This window comes from Aspergillus pseudonomiae (assembly GCF_009193645.1).
Source record: "Aspergillus pseudonomiae strain CBS 119388 unplaced genomic scaffold BDV37scaffold_4, whole genome shotgun sequence".
Classification (NCBI taxonomy): domain Eukaryota; kingdom Fungi; phylum Ascomycota; class Eurotiomycetes; order Eurotiales; family Aspergillaceae; genus Aspergillus; species Aspergillus pseudonomiae.
The window spans coordinates 250349-269809 of NW_022475996.1; the positions used below are offsets into that span (position 1 = coordinate 250349).

General features: G+C 48.5%; 7 protein-coding genes across 7 annotated transcripts; 5 read left to right on the forward strand and 2 right to left on the reverse strand.

Annotated features, from left to right (window-relative positions):
- Positions 1 to 15: 15 nt before the first annotated feature.
- On the forward strand, positions 16 to 1654 carry BDV37DRAFT_137352 (uncharacterized protein). Its single transcript, XM_032078801.1, has one exon. The coding sequence runs from the start codon at positions 210 to 212 to the stop codon at positions 1470 to 1472; it is 1263 nt and encodes a 420-aa protein (XP_031946250.1). The 5' UTR covers positions 16 to 209; the 3' UTR covers positions 1473 to 1654.
- Positions 1655 to 2460: 806 nt separating this feature from the next.
- BDV37DRAFT_237574 (S-adenosyl-L-methionine-dependent methyltransferase) lies at positions 2461 to 4061 on the reverse strand. Its single transcript, XM_032080750.1, has one exon. It carries the CDS (start codon positions 3495 to 3497, stop codon positions 2610 to 2612), a length of 888 nt encoding a protein of 295 aa, XP_031946251.1. The 5' UTR covers positions 3498 to 4061; the 3' UTR covers positions 2461 to 2609.
- BDV37DRAFT_237575 (putative glutamine-serine rich protein MS8) lies at positions 4042 to 5705 on the forward strand. Its single transcript, XM_032080751.1, has 3 exons — positions 4042 to 4470; positions 4615 to 5027; positions 5099 to 5705. The coding sequence occupies exons 1-3, from the start codon at positions 4318 to 4320 to the stop codon at positions 5208 to 5210; spliced, it is 678 nt and encodes a 225-aa protein (XP_031946252.1). The 5' UTR covers positions 4042 to 4317; the 3' UTR covers positions 5211 to 5705.
- A 2614-nt stretch (positions 5706 to 8319) lies between these two features.
- BDV37DRAFT_237583 (putative translation elongation factor eEF-3) lies at positions 8320 to 12217 on the forward strand. The gene is made up of 3 exons (XM_032080752.1): positions 8320 to 8841; positions 8905 to 11800; positions 11902 to 12217. The coding sequence occupies exons 1-3, from the start codon at positions 8654 to 8656 to the stop codon at positions 11980 to 11982; spliced, it is 3165 nt and encodes a 1054-aa protein (XP_031946253.1). The 5' UTR covers positions 8320 to 8653; the 3' UTR covers positions 11983 to 12217.
- A 1059-nt stretch (positions 12218 to 13276) lies between these two features.
- Positions 13277 to 16180, forward strand: BDV37DRAFT_268120 (uncharacterized protein; the record flags this gene model as incomplete). The annotated part of the gene is made up of 1 exon (XM_032084127.1): positions 13277 to 16180. The coding sequence occupies one exon, from the start codon at positions 13277 to 13279 to the stop codon at positions 16178 to 16180; it is 2904 nt and encodes a 967-aa protein (XP_031946254.1).
- Positions 16181 to 16388: 208 nt separating this feature from the next.
- Positions 16389 to 17429, reverse strand: BDV37DRAFT_294519 (bifunctional precorrin-2 dehydrogenase/sirohydrochlorin ferrochelatase MET8; the record flags this gene model as incomplete). The annotated part of the gene is made up of 3 exons (XM_032089647.1): positions 16389 to 16726; positions 16775 to 17256; positions 17334 to 17429. 3 exons carry the CDS (start codon positions 17427 to 17429, stop codon positions 16597 to 16599), a joined length of 708 nt encoding a protein of 235 aa, XP_031946255.1. The 3' UTR covers positions 16389 to 16596.
- A 164-nt stretch (positions 17430 to 17593) lies between these two features.
- On the forward strand, positions 17594 to 19424 carry BDV37DRAFT_137398 (ribose phosphate diphosphokinase subunit PRS1). Its single transcript, XM_032078802.1, has 4 exons — positions 17594 to 17933; positions 17999 to 18008; positions 18062 to 18182; positions 18254 to 19424. The coding sequence occupies exons 1-4, from the start codon at positions 17675 to 17677 to the stop codon at positions 19313 to 19315; spliced, it is 1452 nt and encodes a 483-aa protein (XP_031946256.1). The 5' UTR covers positions 17594 to 17674; the 3' UTR covers positions 19316 to 19424.
- Positions 19425 to 19461: the final 37 nt, after the last annotated feature.

Genomic DNA, 19461 nt, shown 5'->3' on the forward strand with positions numbered 1-19461 from the left:
TCAGAGACCAGTCTTCTTCACTTTTGCGTCTTGAACTAGTCATGCAAGCCTCGACAACGAAGAGAAAGTCGCGGGGTGGCTACTTAGTCGCGTTTTGGGTTTAGCGTTTTCGGTTTTCGCGTTAACAACGGTCGAGTCATGTTATTTCCCAAGCTCCGCCTCGGACAGTCAAAGTTCTTCCGAGCTCATGTACATCGTTGGCCTACAACATGGGGAGGAAGGAGGCCGTCGCAGCTGCGAAACTAGCGCTCGTCAATCCATGGAAACAACATTCATGGCGTCATTATTTTCGTGCCCTACTTCGCCAATGTTCCTACCTACCAGACCCCGTTGCGAAATGTAATCTGCATGACTTTGTTGTTCAAAGATTTCGACGTTACGTGATAGAAGAAAGACGTCCATGGATTAGATGGAATGCCGAGCGGCAGATCATTCTGTTTAATGAAGTAAAGGATACCCTGTCATTACTGAAGCGGGCGAATGCAGGATATTCCAAGCCACTCGAAAAAGTCATCCGAATGGCATACGGACGAAAAGGGAGACGAAGGAAGGAATTACTGAGCGCTTTGATTGCCCCCGATGTTCCTGCGAATAAAACGGCTGTGGAAGAGGCCCTTCAACGACCCGAAAAATATGAAGATGGCTGGGAACCTCCATCAATTGTGATGGAGCTTCTGAAGTCCCAGCAGAACAACGGGATTCTCTCGCAACTAAACATTCGCCAAGTGAAACACCTTGAGCCGCCCATACCTAAGAAGTGCATCTGGGGAGATGGAGTGGCCAAGTCACGAAGGAGAAACATACGGAAAGATTGGTATACTGATGTCCTCGATCACCTCCTTCCGCCACTACCTGACCCCGACCTGGGCATGTTGCAAGGATTGGTTTCAGGAGAAATGCCATGGAACCCGCCCGAATGGAGGAAACCAGTGAACCTTTCCGAAAGACAAAAGAAGATTAGGCGATTAACCCGCAGTTATCTAAGAGCACTATTAAAAGATGGTCCTGTAAAAGGCCCAACATTCAAGCCTTACTCCAAAGGACGCCCTCATGTCATCACGAGACGATTTATGCAAAGAATCTGGAGGCGCACACTGTGCCTGATCCCACACATGGAGTGGGACGAGACTGCTAAAAAGCACACCTTTACATGGGACCCGGCCAAGCCAACGCTTAGGCTCGGCATTCCCGGCGCACCTGAAATATTTGAGGACGTTGATGAACAAGGGAAGGTAACTACGACGCCAACTGGTTTGCTTCCTGGTGGAATACGGGATAGAGGCCGCAAGCCATTCCGGGAGACGCCCTTTGAAATGGGGTTAGAACCCAAACATATAATCAACGAGCAAAGAAGCAACCGCCCACATGACCTCCTCGATTTTGACATCAAAGACAAAAGATCATACAGGAAGCTACACGGAAGACCTTCGCGCATGCAGTCCGACAAATCACCCAGAAAACGTGACCGTTAGATATAGACTTAAGGTCTTCTAAATTCCAGGACCTACGACTCTTCATCTAATGAAGGTATGACAACGCCTCTGGTGTAAATACGATATCTAGCAACATGAACGTGCAGGGTCAATCAACACCCTAGAAAATCTGTAATAAAACATATCCCATTGCCTGATCGATAACAGTCAAAGCTACAAACACGAAGGAGCAACCTGAGAAAGAACGACTGGGCATTTTCGATTGTGAATCGAGTGTATTTCTACCAGATACCATAATTTCTTGTGTGGTCAGGACCATACCAATTATCACAAAATATCCTCTTCTATGATCATTTTAAGCCGCCTTATATGGACACCTCAACGTACAGCATTACTTTCCCACTAGAAACGAAGTAATCCATTGCGCCTGAAAAGCTTCCTGCCCTGTTTCTTTCGTGACCGAGCATCAGCCATTTCAGAAGCAGGAAAGTGAGAGAATATCACCAACTTATACGAAGTCAGTAATCATTATGTCCCAAGTCCATGCTCCAGTGATTCATTTGCAGTCGCATTATGACCATCAGCGCATACATTAACTGGCAAAGCCTGCCTCGTCCAGATACCGCTGCACGTTGAGACTATAAGCCGCTATTGCTACAGATAATTCTAGGCTTCCATCTCACTCTCTCCTATCCACAACGGGACTTGGGCATATTCATTGGTTGTATCCTCTCCTCCCCGTGGTCCAATAAATTGGATGAAGCCTGGTTTTCCCCAACGCCTCCATTGCCAAGCTGCTTGGGCCAGGCGAAAGATTTAAATATTGTCCTACGGCAGTCCTCCATACAAGCCACCTTTATTCCGACGAGCGATATAATGATAAGACAGTCCGCGCATGCTCACCTTCTTCCTTTAGCTTCATGCATAGGGAGGGCTATCCGAGCTGAGTCTCGAGATGGGTAGATAGCTGTCTTCTTCAGGCGAGTGAGTAGTCTAGATGATATTGACCCCTCTAATAGGAAGGAACTCTGACAATATACTTGTATTTAGCATGCGTACTGATGTTTTGTACATAGCTCGTATACTATAGACATTGCTGAGCAATACTTCCGTCTTTAACTTAGGGCATATCTGGTAAGCATTATTGACTCGGTCGTCTGTTATAAAAACCCTGCTTTATTTCCTGACCGCAACGACAAACAAGCGTGGATAGGGTAGCAGAACCCGACCATCGATCAACTTGGGATACGCACTCTCCAATCGTTTCAGATACTCGCTCAAAAACTCTTCCTTATCTTGCAGCGACAATGGATCAACATAGGGTCTTAACCCGGTGCCCTTTACCCACTCCACGATGGCTTTATGATCCTCAAGCGAGTGGTAGTACTCAGTTCTAAAAATGTTCACCTCGGAAGACAAATCCTTCAGTTGATCATATATTTCCTGTGGTGACTGAAAGGTATCTCTGCCAACATTGCTGAGAGTGGACGCCCAGGGGCCATTAATGGCAACCTCCCTCATCAGGACATGGGAGGGCTCCATTAGATTGTCTGGCACTTGAAAGGCAAACACTCCTCCAGAGGGTTGAGTCTCCATTAGGCCCTTAATGACTGCAATCCGCTCGTCTTTCTTTAGCCATTGGAAAACAGCATTGGAGAAGAAAAGATCGACTGACGGAGGCGGAGAATAGGACCGCAGATCTTCGACGCTGAACTCATAGGCTGGGAGAGACGCCTTCGCTTTCTGGATCATGTCGGGCGATGAATCCATTCCCACGATATGAGCATCAGGGTAACGAGTCGCCAAAACGGCGGTTGAATTGCCCGGTCCACAGCCCAGATCAACTATTCTTCTTGGGGCTTGGAGAGGAACCCGAGCAAGGAGGTCGCGAGCCGGCATAGTCCGCTCATCTTCAAACTTCAGATATTGAGTGGCGCTCCAGTCATTTGTAGACATGACTCTTGATGAGAAGGATAGTGCTCTATAATTCGATAACTGTGTGAGGGATGACTTCCCGAAGAGCAAGGCGCGTCTTGTAAACAACGATTGAGTATAGGTAAACATGGAGAACGATAAATGGTAGCTTGGCAATGTCGTCAAAGAGGTAAATTTTCTTGAGAGGCCAGACTCTAGTTGTAAGTTTTATCAGCCTGGATTATATACAATGAACCAAGTTGATATTGATGGGAATTAGACAATAGATATAGTATTGTAGCATTGCTAGCAATTCTGATTGACCAGGTACACTTGGATAAGTAGCGAAAATCGGAGGTTCCGGATTTAGCTTAGATGCATATCGGATCAGCTCTGAAACCTTGCCTATTACTACAGGCCTGTGTTCCTCCGATTAACAATCAATAAAGCCGTCGCTCTATGTTTTCTCGATCATTGTAGACATGGATACTGGGGGAGCTGGTTTTTGGGACTTCATCAGGTGCGGTTACGGTTCCCAGTTTCTCATATCGGAGCAAAGCGAATATCAGAGTTCTCCGTACATACGGGAGTACAAGGGTCTTTGTGGCAAAGGGAAAGAGATATTATACGATCGATAGTCAACCTTGAGAGCGATTGGGAATGCTCATTATGATGCACTTGCTAGTATTTACTAAATACAGAAACTTCTCTAACATGATATCGATCGACTTAAAAACTCCCGTTTCTGTACTATGTATGGGTCGTTCTTTGATTAACACAGCCCCTTTTACCCCGCGAAGCCACATTGTTCCTTCCTTCACTTGTCAGCTGTCATTCCCAAGTAGAAAAAGTAGCCTCAATAATTGTCTGACCTAAGGCTCTCGACTTCCTCTCTTGGCTTGCATTCTTGGCTTCGATCCACATACTGTTGCACGCCTCATAACATTATAAGCTTACCCAGGTACTCATCATGTCTGACCAGTACGGTGGCCACCAATACAATCAGTACGGGGCACCGCCACATGGCAATAACCAGTATGGTACATATGGAGGCCAGCCAGGTAACTACCCTGCACAAAACCAATATGGGCAGCCTCCGCAGCAAGGCTACTATCAATCTACAGTATGTCAAACTTGAGTGCTGTCTTCCCTCCCTACACGTACTACTTGGGACCATGCATCCACCGCGGCTATCGCTGCATGAGAGTGGAACTATTTCTTGGCTTCTCACTATCTACTAACACTTTCATGTTACAACTGATCTCAGCCTGCGTACGATCAGCAACCTCACACCCAATATCCCTCGTACGGCCAGCAGCAGAATTACCCCCCACCCTACGGTGCCGGCCCCCAGCAAGGAGGTTATCCTGGCGACTATGGCCACGGACAAGGCTCGTATATGAACCCACCGCAAGCCGGTGGCCACTCTCCCTACCCCCAGCAGCAATCTCGCCAGGGTGAGAGTGCTTCATATTACGGCGATAGCTCGCAGTCGGGTTACGCATCTCACGCAGGACACGCCCCTGGCCCGGCGGGACAGGAAGGGGAGAGAGGGCTTGGTTCGTCGATTCTTGGCGCTGCCGGGGGTGGTTTCGTTGGCCATAAGCTTGGGGGTGGACTACTAGGTACGGCAGGAGGTGCATTGGTTGGAGCTGCAGGCGCGAATCTAGTCAACAAAGCGTACGTCTGTCATACATGATCGTTATCTGCTGAATATCTATTAGATTCTGCATGCTAACTCTGTGAAACAGTCACAAGAAGCACAAGAAAGATAAAAAGCACAAAAAGGATAAGAAACACCACAAGCGCAAGTCCAGTTCCAGCTCGTCGAGCTCGAGCTCAAGCTCCTCTTCCAGTGATTAGGTGGCTCATAAGGGGCAAACGATGTGGTAACACCAGTGATACTTCTTTTTTGCATTATCATGGCCACAAGAGCAGGAACAGGATATCTTATCTGTAACAGAAGCTGGTATTAGTGTTGGTCTGTTGTTGCTGAAGCTTTTCGTTTTCTGTATGTCCCTATCCTTAGGTGAACCAATATTGCAGTTTGAGACTATGAGACAGCGTATAGCTGCATTCCTTGGTTGCCAATCATAATGGCCACATGCCTCCATGGTGCTTGCATTACCCAACCTACTGTGTATAAAAAACTCCACTTGAACAAGACTAGGAGCTTAACGTAGAGTGGAACCTCTGAGAATCAGGAAAAGACAACACGGACAATGACATCAAGTATGGTAGCCCCATTGGTCTTTGAGATACCATATCGCCACACGCGAATCTGCTCTGCGTCGGATACTTTCATTTCTGCGGGTCGAATCCGACAACTTTAAAGAATAATCACGGGATATATGACGCCGTTGAATTTTTTTTTTTTTTTTTTTTTTTTTTTTTTCGTTTAGGTTTTGCGGGCTTGAGCCGATGAAATACCGAGTGGTGCCGCCGGATGGTATGACCCGATAGCCTCCCTACACTGTGAATGTGCTAGTAGAAGGCTCTTGAGAAGTTAGGAAGCTGTCGGATAAGGCAAAAAACGATAAGAGGTTGAACCACTTAAGCTTGCGATGACAGAAGTGGCGAATTCATGTGCTGCCAGTAGCTACTAAAAAGGCAATATTGGTCCACACTAGGTAGACATGCACATACACTAGGCGGACAGGACTGGCGAGCTTTGGTTTCTTTTTTTTTATTATTATTGAAGTGGGAAAATTCCATTTGAACAACATTGATTGGTGGGTTGGTGTCAAGTGGCAATAGTAGGCAATACTACGAGTAATGATGACTGTGCTACTAATCATTGAATAGTCATTTGGTGGTGAGAATTAGATGAGTAAGAGAGTAAGTACAGTGCTGGATCATTAAAATAACATGGATTATAGGGGTAAAAGAAAAAGATTTTCATTATTATTCTTCTTCCTGAGGAACTGTCTAGAACGACTATGGAAAGGATAGCACTTCAACCATACAACAGATGATGACGGGATAATTTTGATTACGTTGTCTAGTATGAATCACAAGTAAGGGTGATTCGTTCAAACCTTGGCTAAAAGAAAAGAAAAAATATTACTCCATAGTAGGAATGTAAAACTTTTAGACAATGAATCTATGGGTCAAAGAATGATTCGCTGGGTGGTTTTATTAGCTCGTGAAAATTTTACTTCAACAGGAGGAAATTTTTTTTCACGTTCCCCTTTTGTTTTCTTATTGCCACTCATCTCCGAGGTTTTCGCGGGGGATAAGGATAAGGAGTGGGAAAATCCGGAGATTTGAACTTAAGCGTGAAGGATGGGACGAAAAAAAAGTCAAAATTCAATGGTCGATAAGGAATACTGACGATAAGGGTTTTTTTGACTATCATTTCTCCGTCTGGAGTTCGACAGATCATCAGCGCTGCATAGTCTTGCATACGCTCGTCCCCTGTGTACATATCACAGGCATTAACGCAGGATATAGCCTGCCAGGATGAAAAGCACGCATTCAGCGGTGTGATTTAACTCTCATCCGAATTGGCGGTGATACGTCGTCTTACTTGGCTGCGACATGTAAGCCATCGTTTCAGCCGTTGGGTTGCGACGAGTAAGCGGTCGACTTGTCGACCCCCGAATATATCCCTGGATGCTTTGTTTCTCTTTTGGTCAAAGAAGTATCATCTGGGCTCCGTGTCGTAGAACAGTCCATCTTTGAAGTACTCCTAACATCCCCCTTTCAATCGATCAACTACTGTAGGTCCCAATTCGGCGCAAAAGAAAAAGGATAGACTACCAGAAGATATTGCTGCTTGTACTTATGGAACATGAACCAGACAGTTGTTCAATATATTATCTAGTCGCTTACGGCGGCCTGGACGACACGAATCACTGTGATGTACAACTATGTATGTCAACGTAGCAAACGCTGAGTTGGGACAATTCAATATCAGCTCAGCCATCCATAACCCGCGGCAGGTTTGAGATGACGGAAGAGTACGGCGAAGGCTCTCAATAGTCCATGGCTCTGGTCAACTCTAAACGCCTTGTGTTTCCTCGTATTTAGTTCTCCTTTTTTTTTTATTTTTATCTTTTTTTTTATCCAAAGAAGGCTTCGAATGTCTAGAAACTCGGCTGCGCCACCTAAAGTCTGGGGGAGCGATCTGAGGGTGGCAACAGAAATAGCACCAGCACCTGCAGGCCCAACCCATTCATTCACACGGGAACGGACACTAATCATGGTGGATTAGCCAATGTTGCATCCCCGGATTCATGCCCTGTCAGGGACTGAAATACATTAGCCTAGCCCGCTAAGGATATTCAAGGGATGCGCGCTATCCTACCGCCAGTAAGTTTAGTTGGAGGGCGGAGGGATACCATCAGCCTGTCGCCATAATTCTGTAACCGCCCGAGAATCCTAGTAGATATTGATCAGGAAAAAGTGATTCAAGGATTCACTACGGAGTACAGAATCCCTTGTCAAGGGGCTGACAGCCTTGTTGCCCGTTTGCCCTTAATAGATGTAGTAGTTTGTAGTTGCAATGGGGCCAACTGGCGGAAACAACGGCATCCTCATACTAGTAACAGAGTAGTATTTTTAGTCGCCTCAGGCCGAAATTACTTTATTGAATCCGCGACGCCTATCAATGCCTTTCCTTTAAGGCAAAACCCCGATTGCTGAAATTTATTCATAACCGTCAAAATTAATTCCCAAGGTTCTTTTGTCGCATCCTCGGATTGTCCGCCTAGATTGGCGAGACCAAAAAACCAGAAAACTCTCTGATCGGGCGAGACGACGGCTTTGCCTATCCCACCAGTGGACCAATCATCAGCCACTGATTGATCCCAACGCAGCCACGGGCCCTATCGGCTTGGTTGCTTCGACAGCCATCGGCACTAACCCGGTTCCGGGTCTAGCGCGGGATGGTGGGAGAAAAGAAAAAATTTTTTGCAATGGTTGCCTCTCTTGGAGGGTTGGGCGGCGAAAAAGTAGTCCACAAACCGATAAATATCATCCATCCCCATCCACTTTTTTTCCCCTCCTCCTCTCTCCTCTTACCATATCCCCTCCTATCTCCTTCAAAGAGGTCTGGTCCTCTCTTTTGTGAAAACTTGTGTTTTTTTTCCCTTTTGTCTTTTAGACAAATCAAAAAGTTAGATTTCCCTTCGGCCGTTTAGAGCGTGTTCTGTGTCTGCTTCGTCAAGACACAGTTTTTCGTGGGCCGTCACCTCTTATCGAGATACCCTAATAGAACGATTTTTTGACCGTTCTTGCTTTTTTTCTCTTTTACATTCTTCCTCTTTTTCGAATTTACGATTTCCGACTTTCTTACGCCCAAAATGCCTGCTGCTGCTGCCTCTTCGGTTCCTGCTGTTTCCAGCAAGGAGACCGCTCAGTCTCTCTCTGTCCTCGAGGACTTGCTCAAGAACCTCAACATTTCCTCCTCGCAGGATGAGGTCAACGCCGCTACCGACAACATCGCTCACCTCCTTAGCGGCCCTATCCCTGAACAAGCCCTCCCCCTGAAGTATGTTGGATACCCCGCTTCGAGAGAAAAATCTTCTCGAATCAGTTGACTAACGCAACCTAGGCTCGCCGAAGATCTCAAGAAGCAGCTCTCTAACAAGAAGGATGCCAATGCCCGCCAGCGCGCTTGTGACGCTATCCGGGCCGTTGCTTCCCACGCCACCATCGCCCCCGGTGTTGAGCCTCACCTCGTCACTCTTCTCCGCCCTGTCCTCACTGCCGTTGGTGACAAGATGACCAACGTCAAGGACGCCGCTCAGAGTGCCGCCATTGCCATTGTCAAGGGTATCAACGGCAACGCCGTCAAGGCTGTCATTCCTCCTATCCTCGAGTCTCTCGAGACTGCCCAGAAGTGGACTGAGAAGCTGTGCGCTCTTGAGTGCCTCAACTCTCTCATTGAGACCGCTCCCGCTCAGGTCTCTTGCCAGGTTCCCGCCCTGATCCCTGCTGTCTCCGAGGCCATGTGGGATACCAAGGCCGACATCAAGAAGGCCGCTTACTCCACCATGGAGAAGGTCTGCGGTCTTATCGTCAACAAGGATATCGAGCGCTTCATTCCCGAGCTTATCAAGTGTATCTCCAAGCCTGAGAACGTCCCCGAGACCGTTCACTTGCTCGGTGCCACCACTTTCGTTTCCGATGTCACTGGACCTACCCTCGCTATCATGGTCCCCCTACTTGACCGTGGTCTTGTCGAGCGTGAGACTGCCATCAAGCGTAAGTCTGCTGTCATCGTCGACAACATGTGTAAGCTCGTCGAGGACCCTCAGATCGTCGCTCCTTTCTTGCCTAAGTTGATGCCTCGTCTTACTCACAACCTTGACACCCTTCCCGACCCTGAGGCTCGTGGCAAGACCGAGCAGGCTTTGGCAACCCTCAGCCGTGTCGGTGATGTCAAGGATGGCAAGATCCCTGAGATCTCCACCGCTGGTGACATCTCCACCGTTGCTGGTATCCTCAAGGACATCCTTTCCCCCAAGTTTGCCGAGCAGGTCAAGCAGTCCGAGGCCGTCATCAACTACGTCGGTGCCATCGCTGGTCAGCTTGTTGACGAGAAGGTTGGCGAGGTTGAGAGCTGGACTCAGAACGCTCTCCCCTACATCACCGCCATTGTCGGTGAGGAGGAAGCTAAGGCTGTTGCCGAGACCCTCCGCAAACGTGCTTCTCCTGATGCCGCTGCTGAGGATGCAGTCCTCTCCGATGAGGAGGAGGGTGAGGATCTGTGCAACTGCACCTTCTCCCTTGCCTATGGTGCCAAGATCCTGCTGAACCAGACCCACCTTCGCTTGAAGCGTGGTCAGCGTTACGGTCTTCTCGGTCCCAACGGTACCGGTAAGACCACCCTTATGCGTGCTATCAACAACGAGCAGCTTGAGGGTTTCCCCAAGAAGGATGAGGTCAAGACCGTCTACGTCGAGCACGACTTGGATTCTGCCGATACTGAGCAAACCGTCATTGGCTGGACCATGAAGAAGCTCCGCGAGGTTGGCCTTGACCCCAAGCAGGAAGAGGTCGAAGCCAAGCTCGAAGAGTTCGGTTTCCTCCGTGAGCAGCTCAACGGCCCCATTACCGCCCTTTCTGGTGGTTGGAAGATGAAGCTGGCCCTTGCCCGTGCCGTTTTCGAGAAGCCTGATATCCTTCTTCTGGATGAGCCTACCAACCACTTGGACGTCAAGAACGTTGCCTGGTTGGAGAACTACCTTTGCACCTCCCCTTGCACTTCCATCATTGTTTCCCACGACAGCAAGTTCTTGGACAACGTTATCCAGCACGTCATCCACTACGAGCGTAACTTCAAGCTTAAGCGTTACCGTGGTACCCTGAGCGAGTTCGTTAAGAAGGTTCCTTCCGCTCGCTCTTACTATGAGCTGGGTGCCTCCGATATGGAGTTCAAGTTCCCCGAGCCCGGTTTCCTTGAGGGTGTCAAGACCAAGGCCAAGGCCATCATTCGTGTCTCCGATATGTCCTTCCAGTACCCCGGTACTCCTCGTCCCCAGATTACCGATATTTCCTTCCAGGTGTCTTTGGGATCTCGTATTGCTGTCATCGGTCCTAACGGTGCCGGTAAGTCTACACTGGTCAACGTTTTGACTGGTGAGTTGATCCCCACCGCTGGTGAGGTCTACCAGCACGAGAACATCCGTATCGCCTACATTAAGCAGCACGCTTTCGCCCACATTGATAACCACCTCGACAGCACTCCCTCCGAGTACATCCAGTGGCGTTTCCAGACCGGTGAGGACCGTGAGACCATGGACCGTGCCAACAAGATCGTCACCGATGAGGACGAGAAGGCCATGGACAAGATCTACAAGATCGACGGTACCCCCCGTAGGGTCATTGGTATCCACTCCCGTCGTAAGTTCAAGAACACTTACGAGTACGAGTGTTCCTTCCTGCTCGGTGACAACATCGGCATGAAGAGCGAGAAGTGGACCCCCATGATGACCAGCGACAACGCCTGGATTCCTCGTAACGAGATCATCCAGTCCCACGCCAAGATGGTTGCCGAGGTTGATCAGAAGGAGGCCCTTGCCAGCGGTCAGTTCCGTCCTCTGGTTCGCAAGGAGATCGAAGAGCACTGCGCCCAGTTCGGTCTCGATGCTGAACTCGTTTCCCACTCTCGTATGCGCGGTCTCTCCGGTGGTCAGCGTGTCAAGGTTGTCCTTGCCGCCTGCTCTTGGCAGCGTCCTCACGTCATCGTCCTGGACGAGCCTACCAACTACCTTGACCGTGACTCCCTGGGTGCCCTTTCCAAGGCCATCAAGACCTTCGAGGGTGGTGTCGTTATCATCACTCACTCTCGTGAGTTCACTGAGAACCTTACTGAGGAAGTCTGGGCTGTTGTCGACGGAAAGATGACTCCTTCCGGCCACAACTGGGTTCAGGGCCAGGGCTCTGGTCCCCGTCTTACTGAGAAGGTCAACGAGGAGGACACCTTCGATGCTATGGGCAACAAGGTACGTTGAAACTCCCATTTTTCCCCCTTCTTTCCCTCTTTCACCAAACCATTTGGTGGCTTCCGCTACTCTTGAGTATAATATTCTAACTTCTTCAATAGATCGAAGCCCCTAAGAAGGCCAAGAAATTGACTAGCTCCGAACAGCGCAAGAAGAAGAAGGAGCGTATGGCTAGGAGGTAAGTTTTCACAAGTTGTAGGCCCATGTTCTCACGAAATGCATGCTAATCTCTTGCTACAGGAAGCGTGGTGAGGAGGTCTTCTCTGATGAGGATGATTTCTAAACGAATAATTGAAAAGAAAGCGAGTTGTTCTAAAGGATTACTTTTCACTCATGGTTAATATTCGAATGGCTATTGTAATGTCCTCGATAGAAGTTATGATCGGATGAATTTACTTTCCATTAACGGATTTCAAATCCTTTTCTCGCTCTGCCTTGCTTGGCCCTTGTTTTTGCTTGTAGAATTCTTTGTAAGCGCAAATGGTAGTCAACTATGCTCGCGCTGCGTATGAGAGCCACTATCCAATACGGCGTATATTCCATTTCGGTCTGATAACTATCGTAATCCCTTTCAGTTGACGTAGTCAGGTTTCCAAATATCTAAACGAAGGCGGTCCTTCGATTATGAGACGCCTTCGTCTTAACCTAATCCGTTTGCTAGCAAGCTTCTGTGTCTACACCGTGTTATACTTGAAGTCCTGAACATCGGTAAAGACAGGAATAGGATTCGTATCATTGATTGCATGTCGTTTCCAAGGCTCTGTAGGTCACGGGGAAGCGGACATCTTGTATAGGCTCTTCTGCTTCGACTCTAGGAACCCATACATTGATTACTTTAGATTTCTCACACAATATATCATGTGCAAGTCTGTTGAGCTAATCATCTTTACTACAATACCATACTGTCCTATGACACCACTTGTCTCAACTATGTCCCATGTATCTATCATATTCCAGATCCTTTCTACTTCTATTCTAGTCATCTTCTCTGTAACTCCCATGACCTTTCGCCGTATGCGCTGGTCCTGGTTTATCGGTTGAATCAATAGTTAGCCTCAGATTGGATTCTTTGTTGATTGAAGGAAACGATTACTCCCAGGACTTTATTCTTAAATAATGCTATTTACCCAACATACAGATTTCAAGGAGTCACGGTGGGGAGGTGTTTCGTTATAACAATCATAGTACAGGTGTAGAAGTGCGTGTCCATATTACACACTGGATGTTTGCTCGCGTGCGCCATCCGTGGAGCTCTTAGTGCCACGTCCCTGAGCCCCACCACCGCCTTCACAAATTTTTGCCTTATCGATAAATATGCCTTTTTTTTTGGCGGGGTTTTTATTAATTGAGCGGCATCGCGGGTTCCCATATCAAACCGCCAATTTTGAGAGTTTTCCTAGTTGGTCTAGAAGAGACAGTGTCTTCTTTGCCAGTTTGAACTTGACATCCCTTTTCTTAGCGACTAGGGCTCTTAAAATGGCTGAGGCTTCGATTGCTTACCCCGCGTCATTAGACACGCTATATGATGAAGCGTCCTCGTTGAAGCAATTATATGAGCCTATCCAGTTAGCAGATGCTGAGATAGTTCCAATCTTACAGCTACCTCTCGCAAAGACTGTCTTTGGCCACGATTCGGCAGATGAGAGTACTCTCGCTCGTGTATCTAGCGGAGAAATCTCGTATACAACCTTTTTGGCCAACAAGACGAAGTCCATATCTCATACGCCACTAGATGGCTTGACCCCTGAACAGCGGAGCTCGCAGCTGCTTCACATTGGTCTAGCAGCCCTCTTCAGTTTTCTTCAGTCCAATGTCACTGGACCCCCACTAAGCTTCAACCCTGCAGAGCTAATTATTCCGTCCACTCTGCGAACTGATCCGACATGTCTGAGAGCCGTCCGAGCGCATATAATTCGCGACCTCTCAGTGGATGGCGAAGCGGCTTATAGATTGACTCCTAATGTGGAGCTTTTCGCTGTTGCGAAGGCTATCCTAGCCGATACTGATGTTCTACTTACGAATGGCCCGTTGGTTGCGAGGACGGCAAGAATGCGTGTCAATTTTCTTCACCAGAAGATGCTATCAGAAATCACTGGCACGCTTCAGGATGCGATCTATTCCGATATGGAGCAAATTAGCAGCATTTTGTTGAATGGAAATACTGCTGGCTCAGAGAAAGGGAAATTCCTACTCGAGAGAGCACTTATCCACACTCACCACGGTCTTGATTCCAAAGCTAGAGCCGATATCGACAAGGCTGCATCAGAACGGAACTTCAAATTTGCTTTAACCGGAAAATTGGGCAAAAGAACCAAGTTCCAAGAGCGCGATATCAGTCAACTCGTCATCATTGCGAAGAGTGCCGACGATGCAGCGGATACGAACATCAACAGCTCAGGTGATTCGGAGCCCTCGGGGCCGAAGAACTTAGACCTCAACGATGATACCCTTCTGGAATCTATATCTTTTACGAAAGATGAGAAACAAGAGATCCAGAATAATCAAGTTACCGTACAAGAGGAGTCGACGCTCCCGCCAATGCTGGCATCTCTTGATCCTGGGAATCAGCCAAAGCTCAGCCCTGTGGACTCCGCTATTCTCTTAGCTCTTGCAGCCGCGATAACTAACACCACACCTGAGGATGGTCTAACTCGAGAGGAGACACACCCCTACGCCACCCGAGTTCTTGAGGGTGGTAGCTCAAACTGGCAGATCTACACACAGGGTCTTCTAGCTCGGAGCAGAATTGAGGGCTATAGGGCTCGAACTGTGGAAAGATCTGTTTTACAAATGCAAGCCCTTGTGGATCAAGTCATTGCCGACACCGCTACCCTCGATAGTCAAGCCACTTCTACTGTCGAGGAACCTACTACATTCCTTCCAAGACCCGAGAAATCCGAATCCGCGTCAGCTGCAGAGAGACTTGAATACATATGGCTTCTGAGTTTCTCCACCAGGTGGGATCTCGAGGCTGAGCTGGCATCTCGTTGGGTCAATCTCGGAGGATTGCGCACTGCTCTGGAAATTTATGAGCGTTTACAGATGTGGGCGGAGGCTGCGCTATGCTATGCCGCTACAGAAAGAGAGGAGAAGGCTAAGTCCACGGTTCGCAGACAACTCTACGAACCTACGAACAAAGACCTTGAGGACGAAAATGACAAGTTTGAGGGACCCGAGCTCTCGCCTCTCCCTGCTGATGCCCCAAGGCTTTTCTGTATTCTGGGAGATCTTGACTCAGACGCAACCATGTACGAGCGCGCGTGGGAGGTCTCGAATAACAGATACGCTCGTGCTCAGAGGTCTCTGGCTCGGCATTACCTCTCGATGAAGCCGCCTGCTTTGGAAAAGGCAGAGGAAGCTTTCCGCAAGAGCTTGCAAATTAACCGTCTTAACCACGGCGCTTGGTTCTCTCTAGGCTGCGTGCAGCTTGAACTACAACGTTGGGATGATGCGAAGGCCTCATTTACTCGGGCTGTCCAATTGGAAGAAAACGATGCTGAATCATGGAGCAACCTTGCTGCAGCTATTCTACAAACACCTCAGCCAGATGAATCCACGCCTACTGCTGTGGAGCAGCTGCCAGACGAAGAGCGCGAACCGGAAACAGAGAAAGCACCGGAAGATCCTCACAAGCACAAGCGCGAGGCCCTTGCAGCCCTCAGTCGTGCGGCTCAGCTCAAGAATACAAACTCTCGTATCTGGGACAACGTGCTTACGGTGGCAGCTTCAATCCCTCCTCCGTTTACCCCATTCCGTGATGTGATTACCGCACAGAGGAAACTCATCGAGATTCTCGGTGATAAGAAAGGCGAAAAATGCATCGATCTTGCGATCTTGGGCATGCTTGTCGACTACCTTACCACTGCCTACGAGTATGAAGAGCTTGTAATCAACGTTGACAATGGCAGTGAGCCTCCTCAGCAAGTCATTCGCAGTGGTACAATCGCTGGCCAGATTCTGTCTCTGCTGGACAACTCGGTTGTGCCACAAATCACGCACTCTGCCTCACTTTGGCTTCTTGTTGCCCGTGTTGAACAATGGCGTGGACGGCCGACGAAAGCCTTAGAAGCTCATGAAAAGGCTTGGCGTGCCACCGTGGCCTCGTCAACACAGGGAGCATTTCAGATGGGTGATGAGAAGAAGTGGATGGAAATCGTACGTGCTACAGAAAAGTTGGTCCGCAATGGGTATTCTAAATACGGACCTATGGACAAAGAAGGCCAGGAAGATGCGGGTGAGGCTGAGCTCGTTGCCAAAGATTGGAGGTTTAAGGCTCGTAGTGCAGTAAGGGGTATTCTGGGCAAAGGCAAGGAGTTCTGGGAGGATAGTGAAGGGTGGTCGCAGTTGAAGGAGCTGCAGAGTGAGGTTGGAAGCACATAAGCAGGCTTCCTATCTGATTAAGTTTTCATTTTCATCATAGATCGGTGCACAAAATCCCATCCCAGAGACTACATATTGCATCTTTCCCTTCTTAATCCAAGTTCGGTTATCATGGCCCGTACGAAACCCGATTCTCGTAGGTTATAGGTGATCATTCCTTGAACGTAGCAAACATGTTGACTTCTTGTCAACAAGCAGAGGTCTGTAACGATTATCCGCTGAGAAGCTGCTTGATATCGGGGTTGACCACGACGCTCCGGTACATGTACATATATGCTTGCTCTGCTATGAAAGCAACGGGCTCCTTTCCACTGAGATAAATCTTGGGCAAGGGATGATTCCCAGGCTTGGAGACATGAAGCCAATGACGATCTCACTGCCTGGAAACGTCGGCTGGAGGGTATGCAAAGGGGCGGTCAGTTAGACCGGACTTCATCGAATGTGGGGATCTTGCCGGACTCGTAATGGGCTAGGAGCCTATCCATATCCTGGTCATTCATCTGTACAAGTTCACCTAGGCCCCAAGATTCACAGACTCCAGACATCCTGGGTAAAATGTCAGTAGAGGTTTGTAGGGTATATTGGACCACTTACCATTTCATCCTTTTAGGACCTTCACCTACGTTGGGAGCTACCTCCCTTAGCTTTCTCCGCAATTTGCCCACATTTTCTATTGCGGCGCCCATATTGTCGGGGAGAGTGTCGGCGATTTTCTTTCGTACCATACTTGCAAGCTTGGGGCCATTTCCATTCGTGCTGACCATCACCTGTAACGGGCCATCCCGATGCACACTACCGAAGTAGAAGTCACATTCGGGAGGTACATCGGCGATGTTTGCGGGTATTTTCTTCTCTTTACACAGTTTCCATACGCGGGTCGAGGCGTCTGGGTCGTCAATGGCACAGAGAACCATATCTGCTCCTTCAAGGTCTGTTGGCTCGAAGTTCCGGTCGATGTGAGACACTTGACCCTCAGATACCCGAAATGCTACTTCATCATTGAGACCAGAGGCAGGACAGACAACCGTTACTTTGGCATCAGCGTTAAGGGCATGGAGGATACGACCGGCGGCTACCTATGCTCAGCATATATCCAGTCAAAATGTATTCCAAATATATATAGTAGCATTGATTGCTAGCGAAAGGAGCTTACCTCTCCACCTCCTACAACCAAGACATGTTTGTCTTTCACCTGCCAGGCAACAATGAGCGAGCCTCCTCCTTGGACTTCAGGAAATTTTCGCGACATATTGGAATTGGTGGAATTGGGCTTCGATTATCAGCAAAGCGGGGTTTATCGGAGGGATGTTGGCGGGGACTTTTCGGTACGTGGAGCAACAAAATCCCGTGACGAAAAGCTCCAGCTATTTTTCTCCAAAATTTTTTTTTTCTTTCTTTCCCGTTGCTCATCGTGGGCTCCCCATTCTATCACCACCTTGAACCTTCCCCCAAGTCGCTTTTCCATGTCTTATTCTAGCACATAATTACATCAAAATGCGGGGAGTACAGATTTTCTCTGGGACATCGCATCCCACACTTGCGAAGGTGGTCTGCGACCGGTTAGGGACTCAACCCGCCCGGGCAGACTTGGGTAAATTCGCCAATGGGGAGACAAGTGTAAACATTGGTGTCTCAGTACGGAACCAAGATGTCTATATTGTCCAGAGTGGCAGTGAGAAGATCAATGATAGTGTCATGGAACTCTTGATCATGATCTCTGCCTGCAAAGGAGGTTCTGCGAAGTCCATCACAGGTATGTTTCACCAAATCTAGTCTTTCCTTCAATATCTTAGCTGGCTAACTTGTGGCTTATCCTAGCGGTCATACCGTATGCTGCCTGCCTAGTTTGACTATCGCACAATTGATGCTGACCTAGCCGAGGTATTTCCCATACTCTCGCCAATCTAAAAAGAAGAGCCACCGTGGTGCCATCACCGCCCGCATGCTGGCAAACCTCCTCTCAGTTGCTGGAGTAGACCATGTGATAACATTGGACTTGCATGTGAGTCACAAAGCAGTTGGCGACAGTGTGGTGTCTTTTCCTGGACATATTTCTCATCAGGAAATATATAGGCATCCCAGATGCAGGGGTTCTTCGGCAAACCAGTGGACAACCTGTTTGCCGAGCCCTATATCGCTCGTTGGATCCGCATGAATGTTCCCGGCTGGAAAGAGGCAGTCGTTGTCAGCAAGAACGCTGGGGGCACTAAGCGTGTTACATCATTGGCGGACACCCTGAAGCTCAACTTCGGCATCGTCACTACCGATAGGCGGCGGCCCAAGATGAATATGGCTATGACGGACAGTACGGTCTTCTTTGATTCCATAGATGACGACTGCACGCCCGTCCAAAAAGAGGACGATCCGTTTGTACTCCACGTACAGACTGGAAGCCGTGATAATTCGCAAGCTGAAGAGGTGCATAGGTTATCTGATAACATGGAATCATTGTTATCGGCAAATGCCTTGCTTCCAGACATTCTAACGGGTGCTCGACGCCCATCAGAGCTAGAGGCTGCCCACGGGTGTACGGATGTCCGAGTACACGACGTAATCACTGGGAGACTCGTAGAGGGTCACCTCGTCGATGATGATTATCCCCCCGTCGATTCTACGCCCGCGTCAGGAGACACTACACCCGGACAGACTGTAGCAGATCATTCTGATTCTGTTCCTGACCCAATGGCGGAATCCTTCATCTCCACCACGTCATCTTTACCGGGTGACCATGCTCTTGGCGGCTCGTTTGATGCTGCTGAATCATCTGATGAAGAAGGTAGTGTAGGACGAGCTGTCGAGCGAGAGAAGACCATTACTTTCGTGGGCGACGTTCGTGATAGGACTGTGTTCCTCGTCGATGACATGATTGACAAAAGTGGATCATGGATTGCTGCTGCAGAGACTGTGGTGAAGAAGGGTGGTGCTAAGAAGGTCTACTGCATCGCAACCCACGGACTCTTTGGAGATAAATCCCTTGAGCAAATGGAAGAGTGCGAAGCAATTGACTACATTGTAGTGACCAACACTTTCCCCATCTCGGAACAGATGGTTAAGAAATCGAAGAAGTTGGTCATCATCGATATCTCGACTCTTATCTCAGAGAGCATTAGACGCCATCATTATGGTGAAAGGTAAGTTTATCCTTCAATTCACGGCTGTACTGGGGAATCCTAACGCTTGCTGAAGTGTTTCGGCACTTTTCCATCTGAACGACTAACGTGTATTCTTCAACTACGCCTTTTTCTATTCCCATGCTTTTGGACGTGGTAAAATCTCGCCAT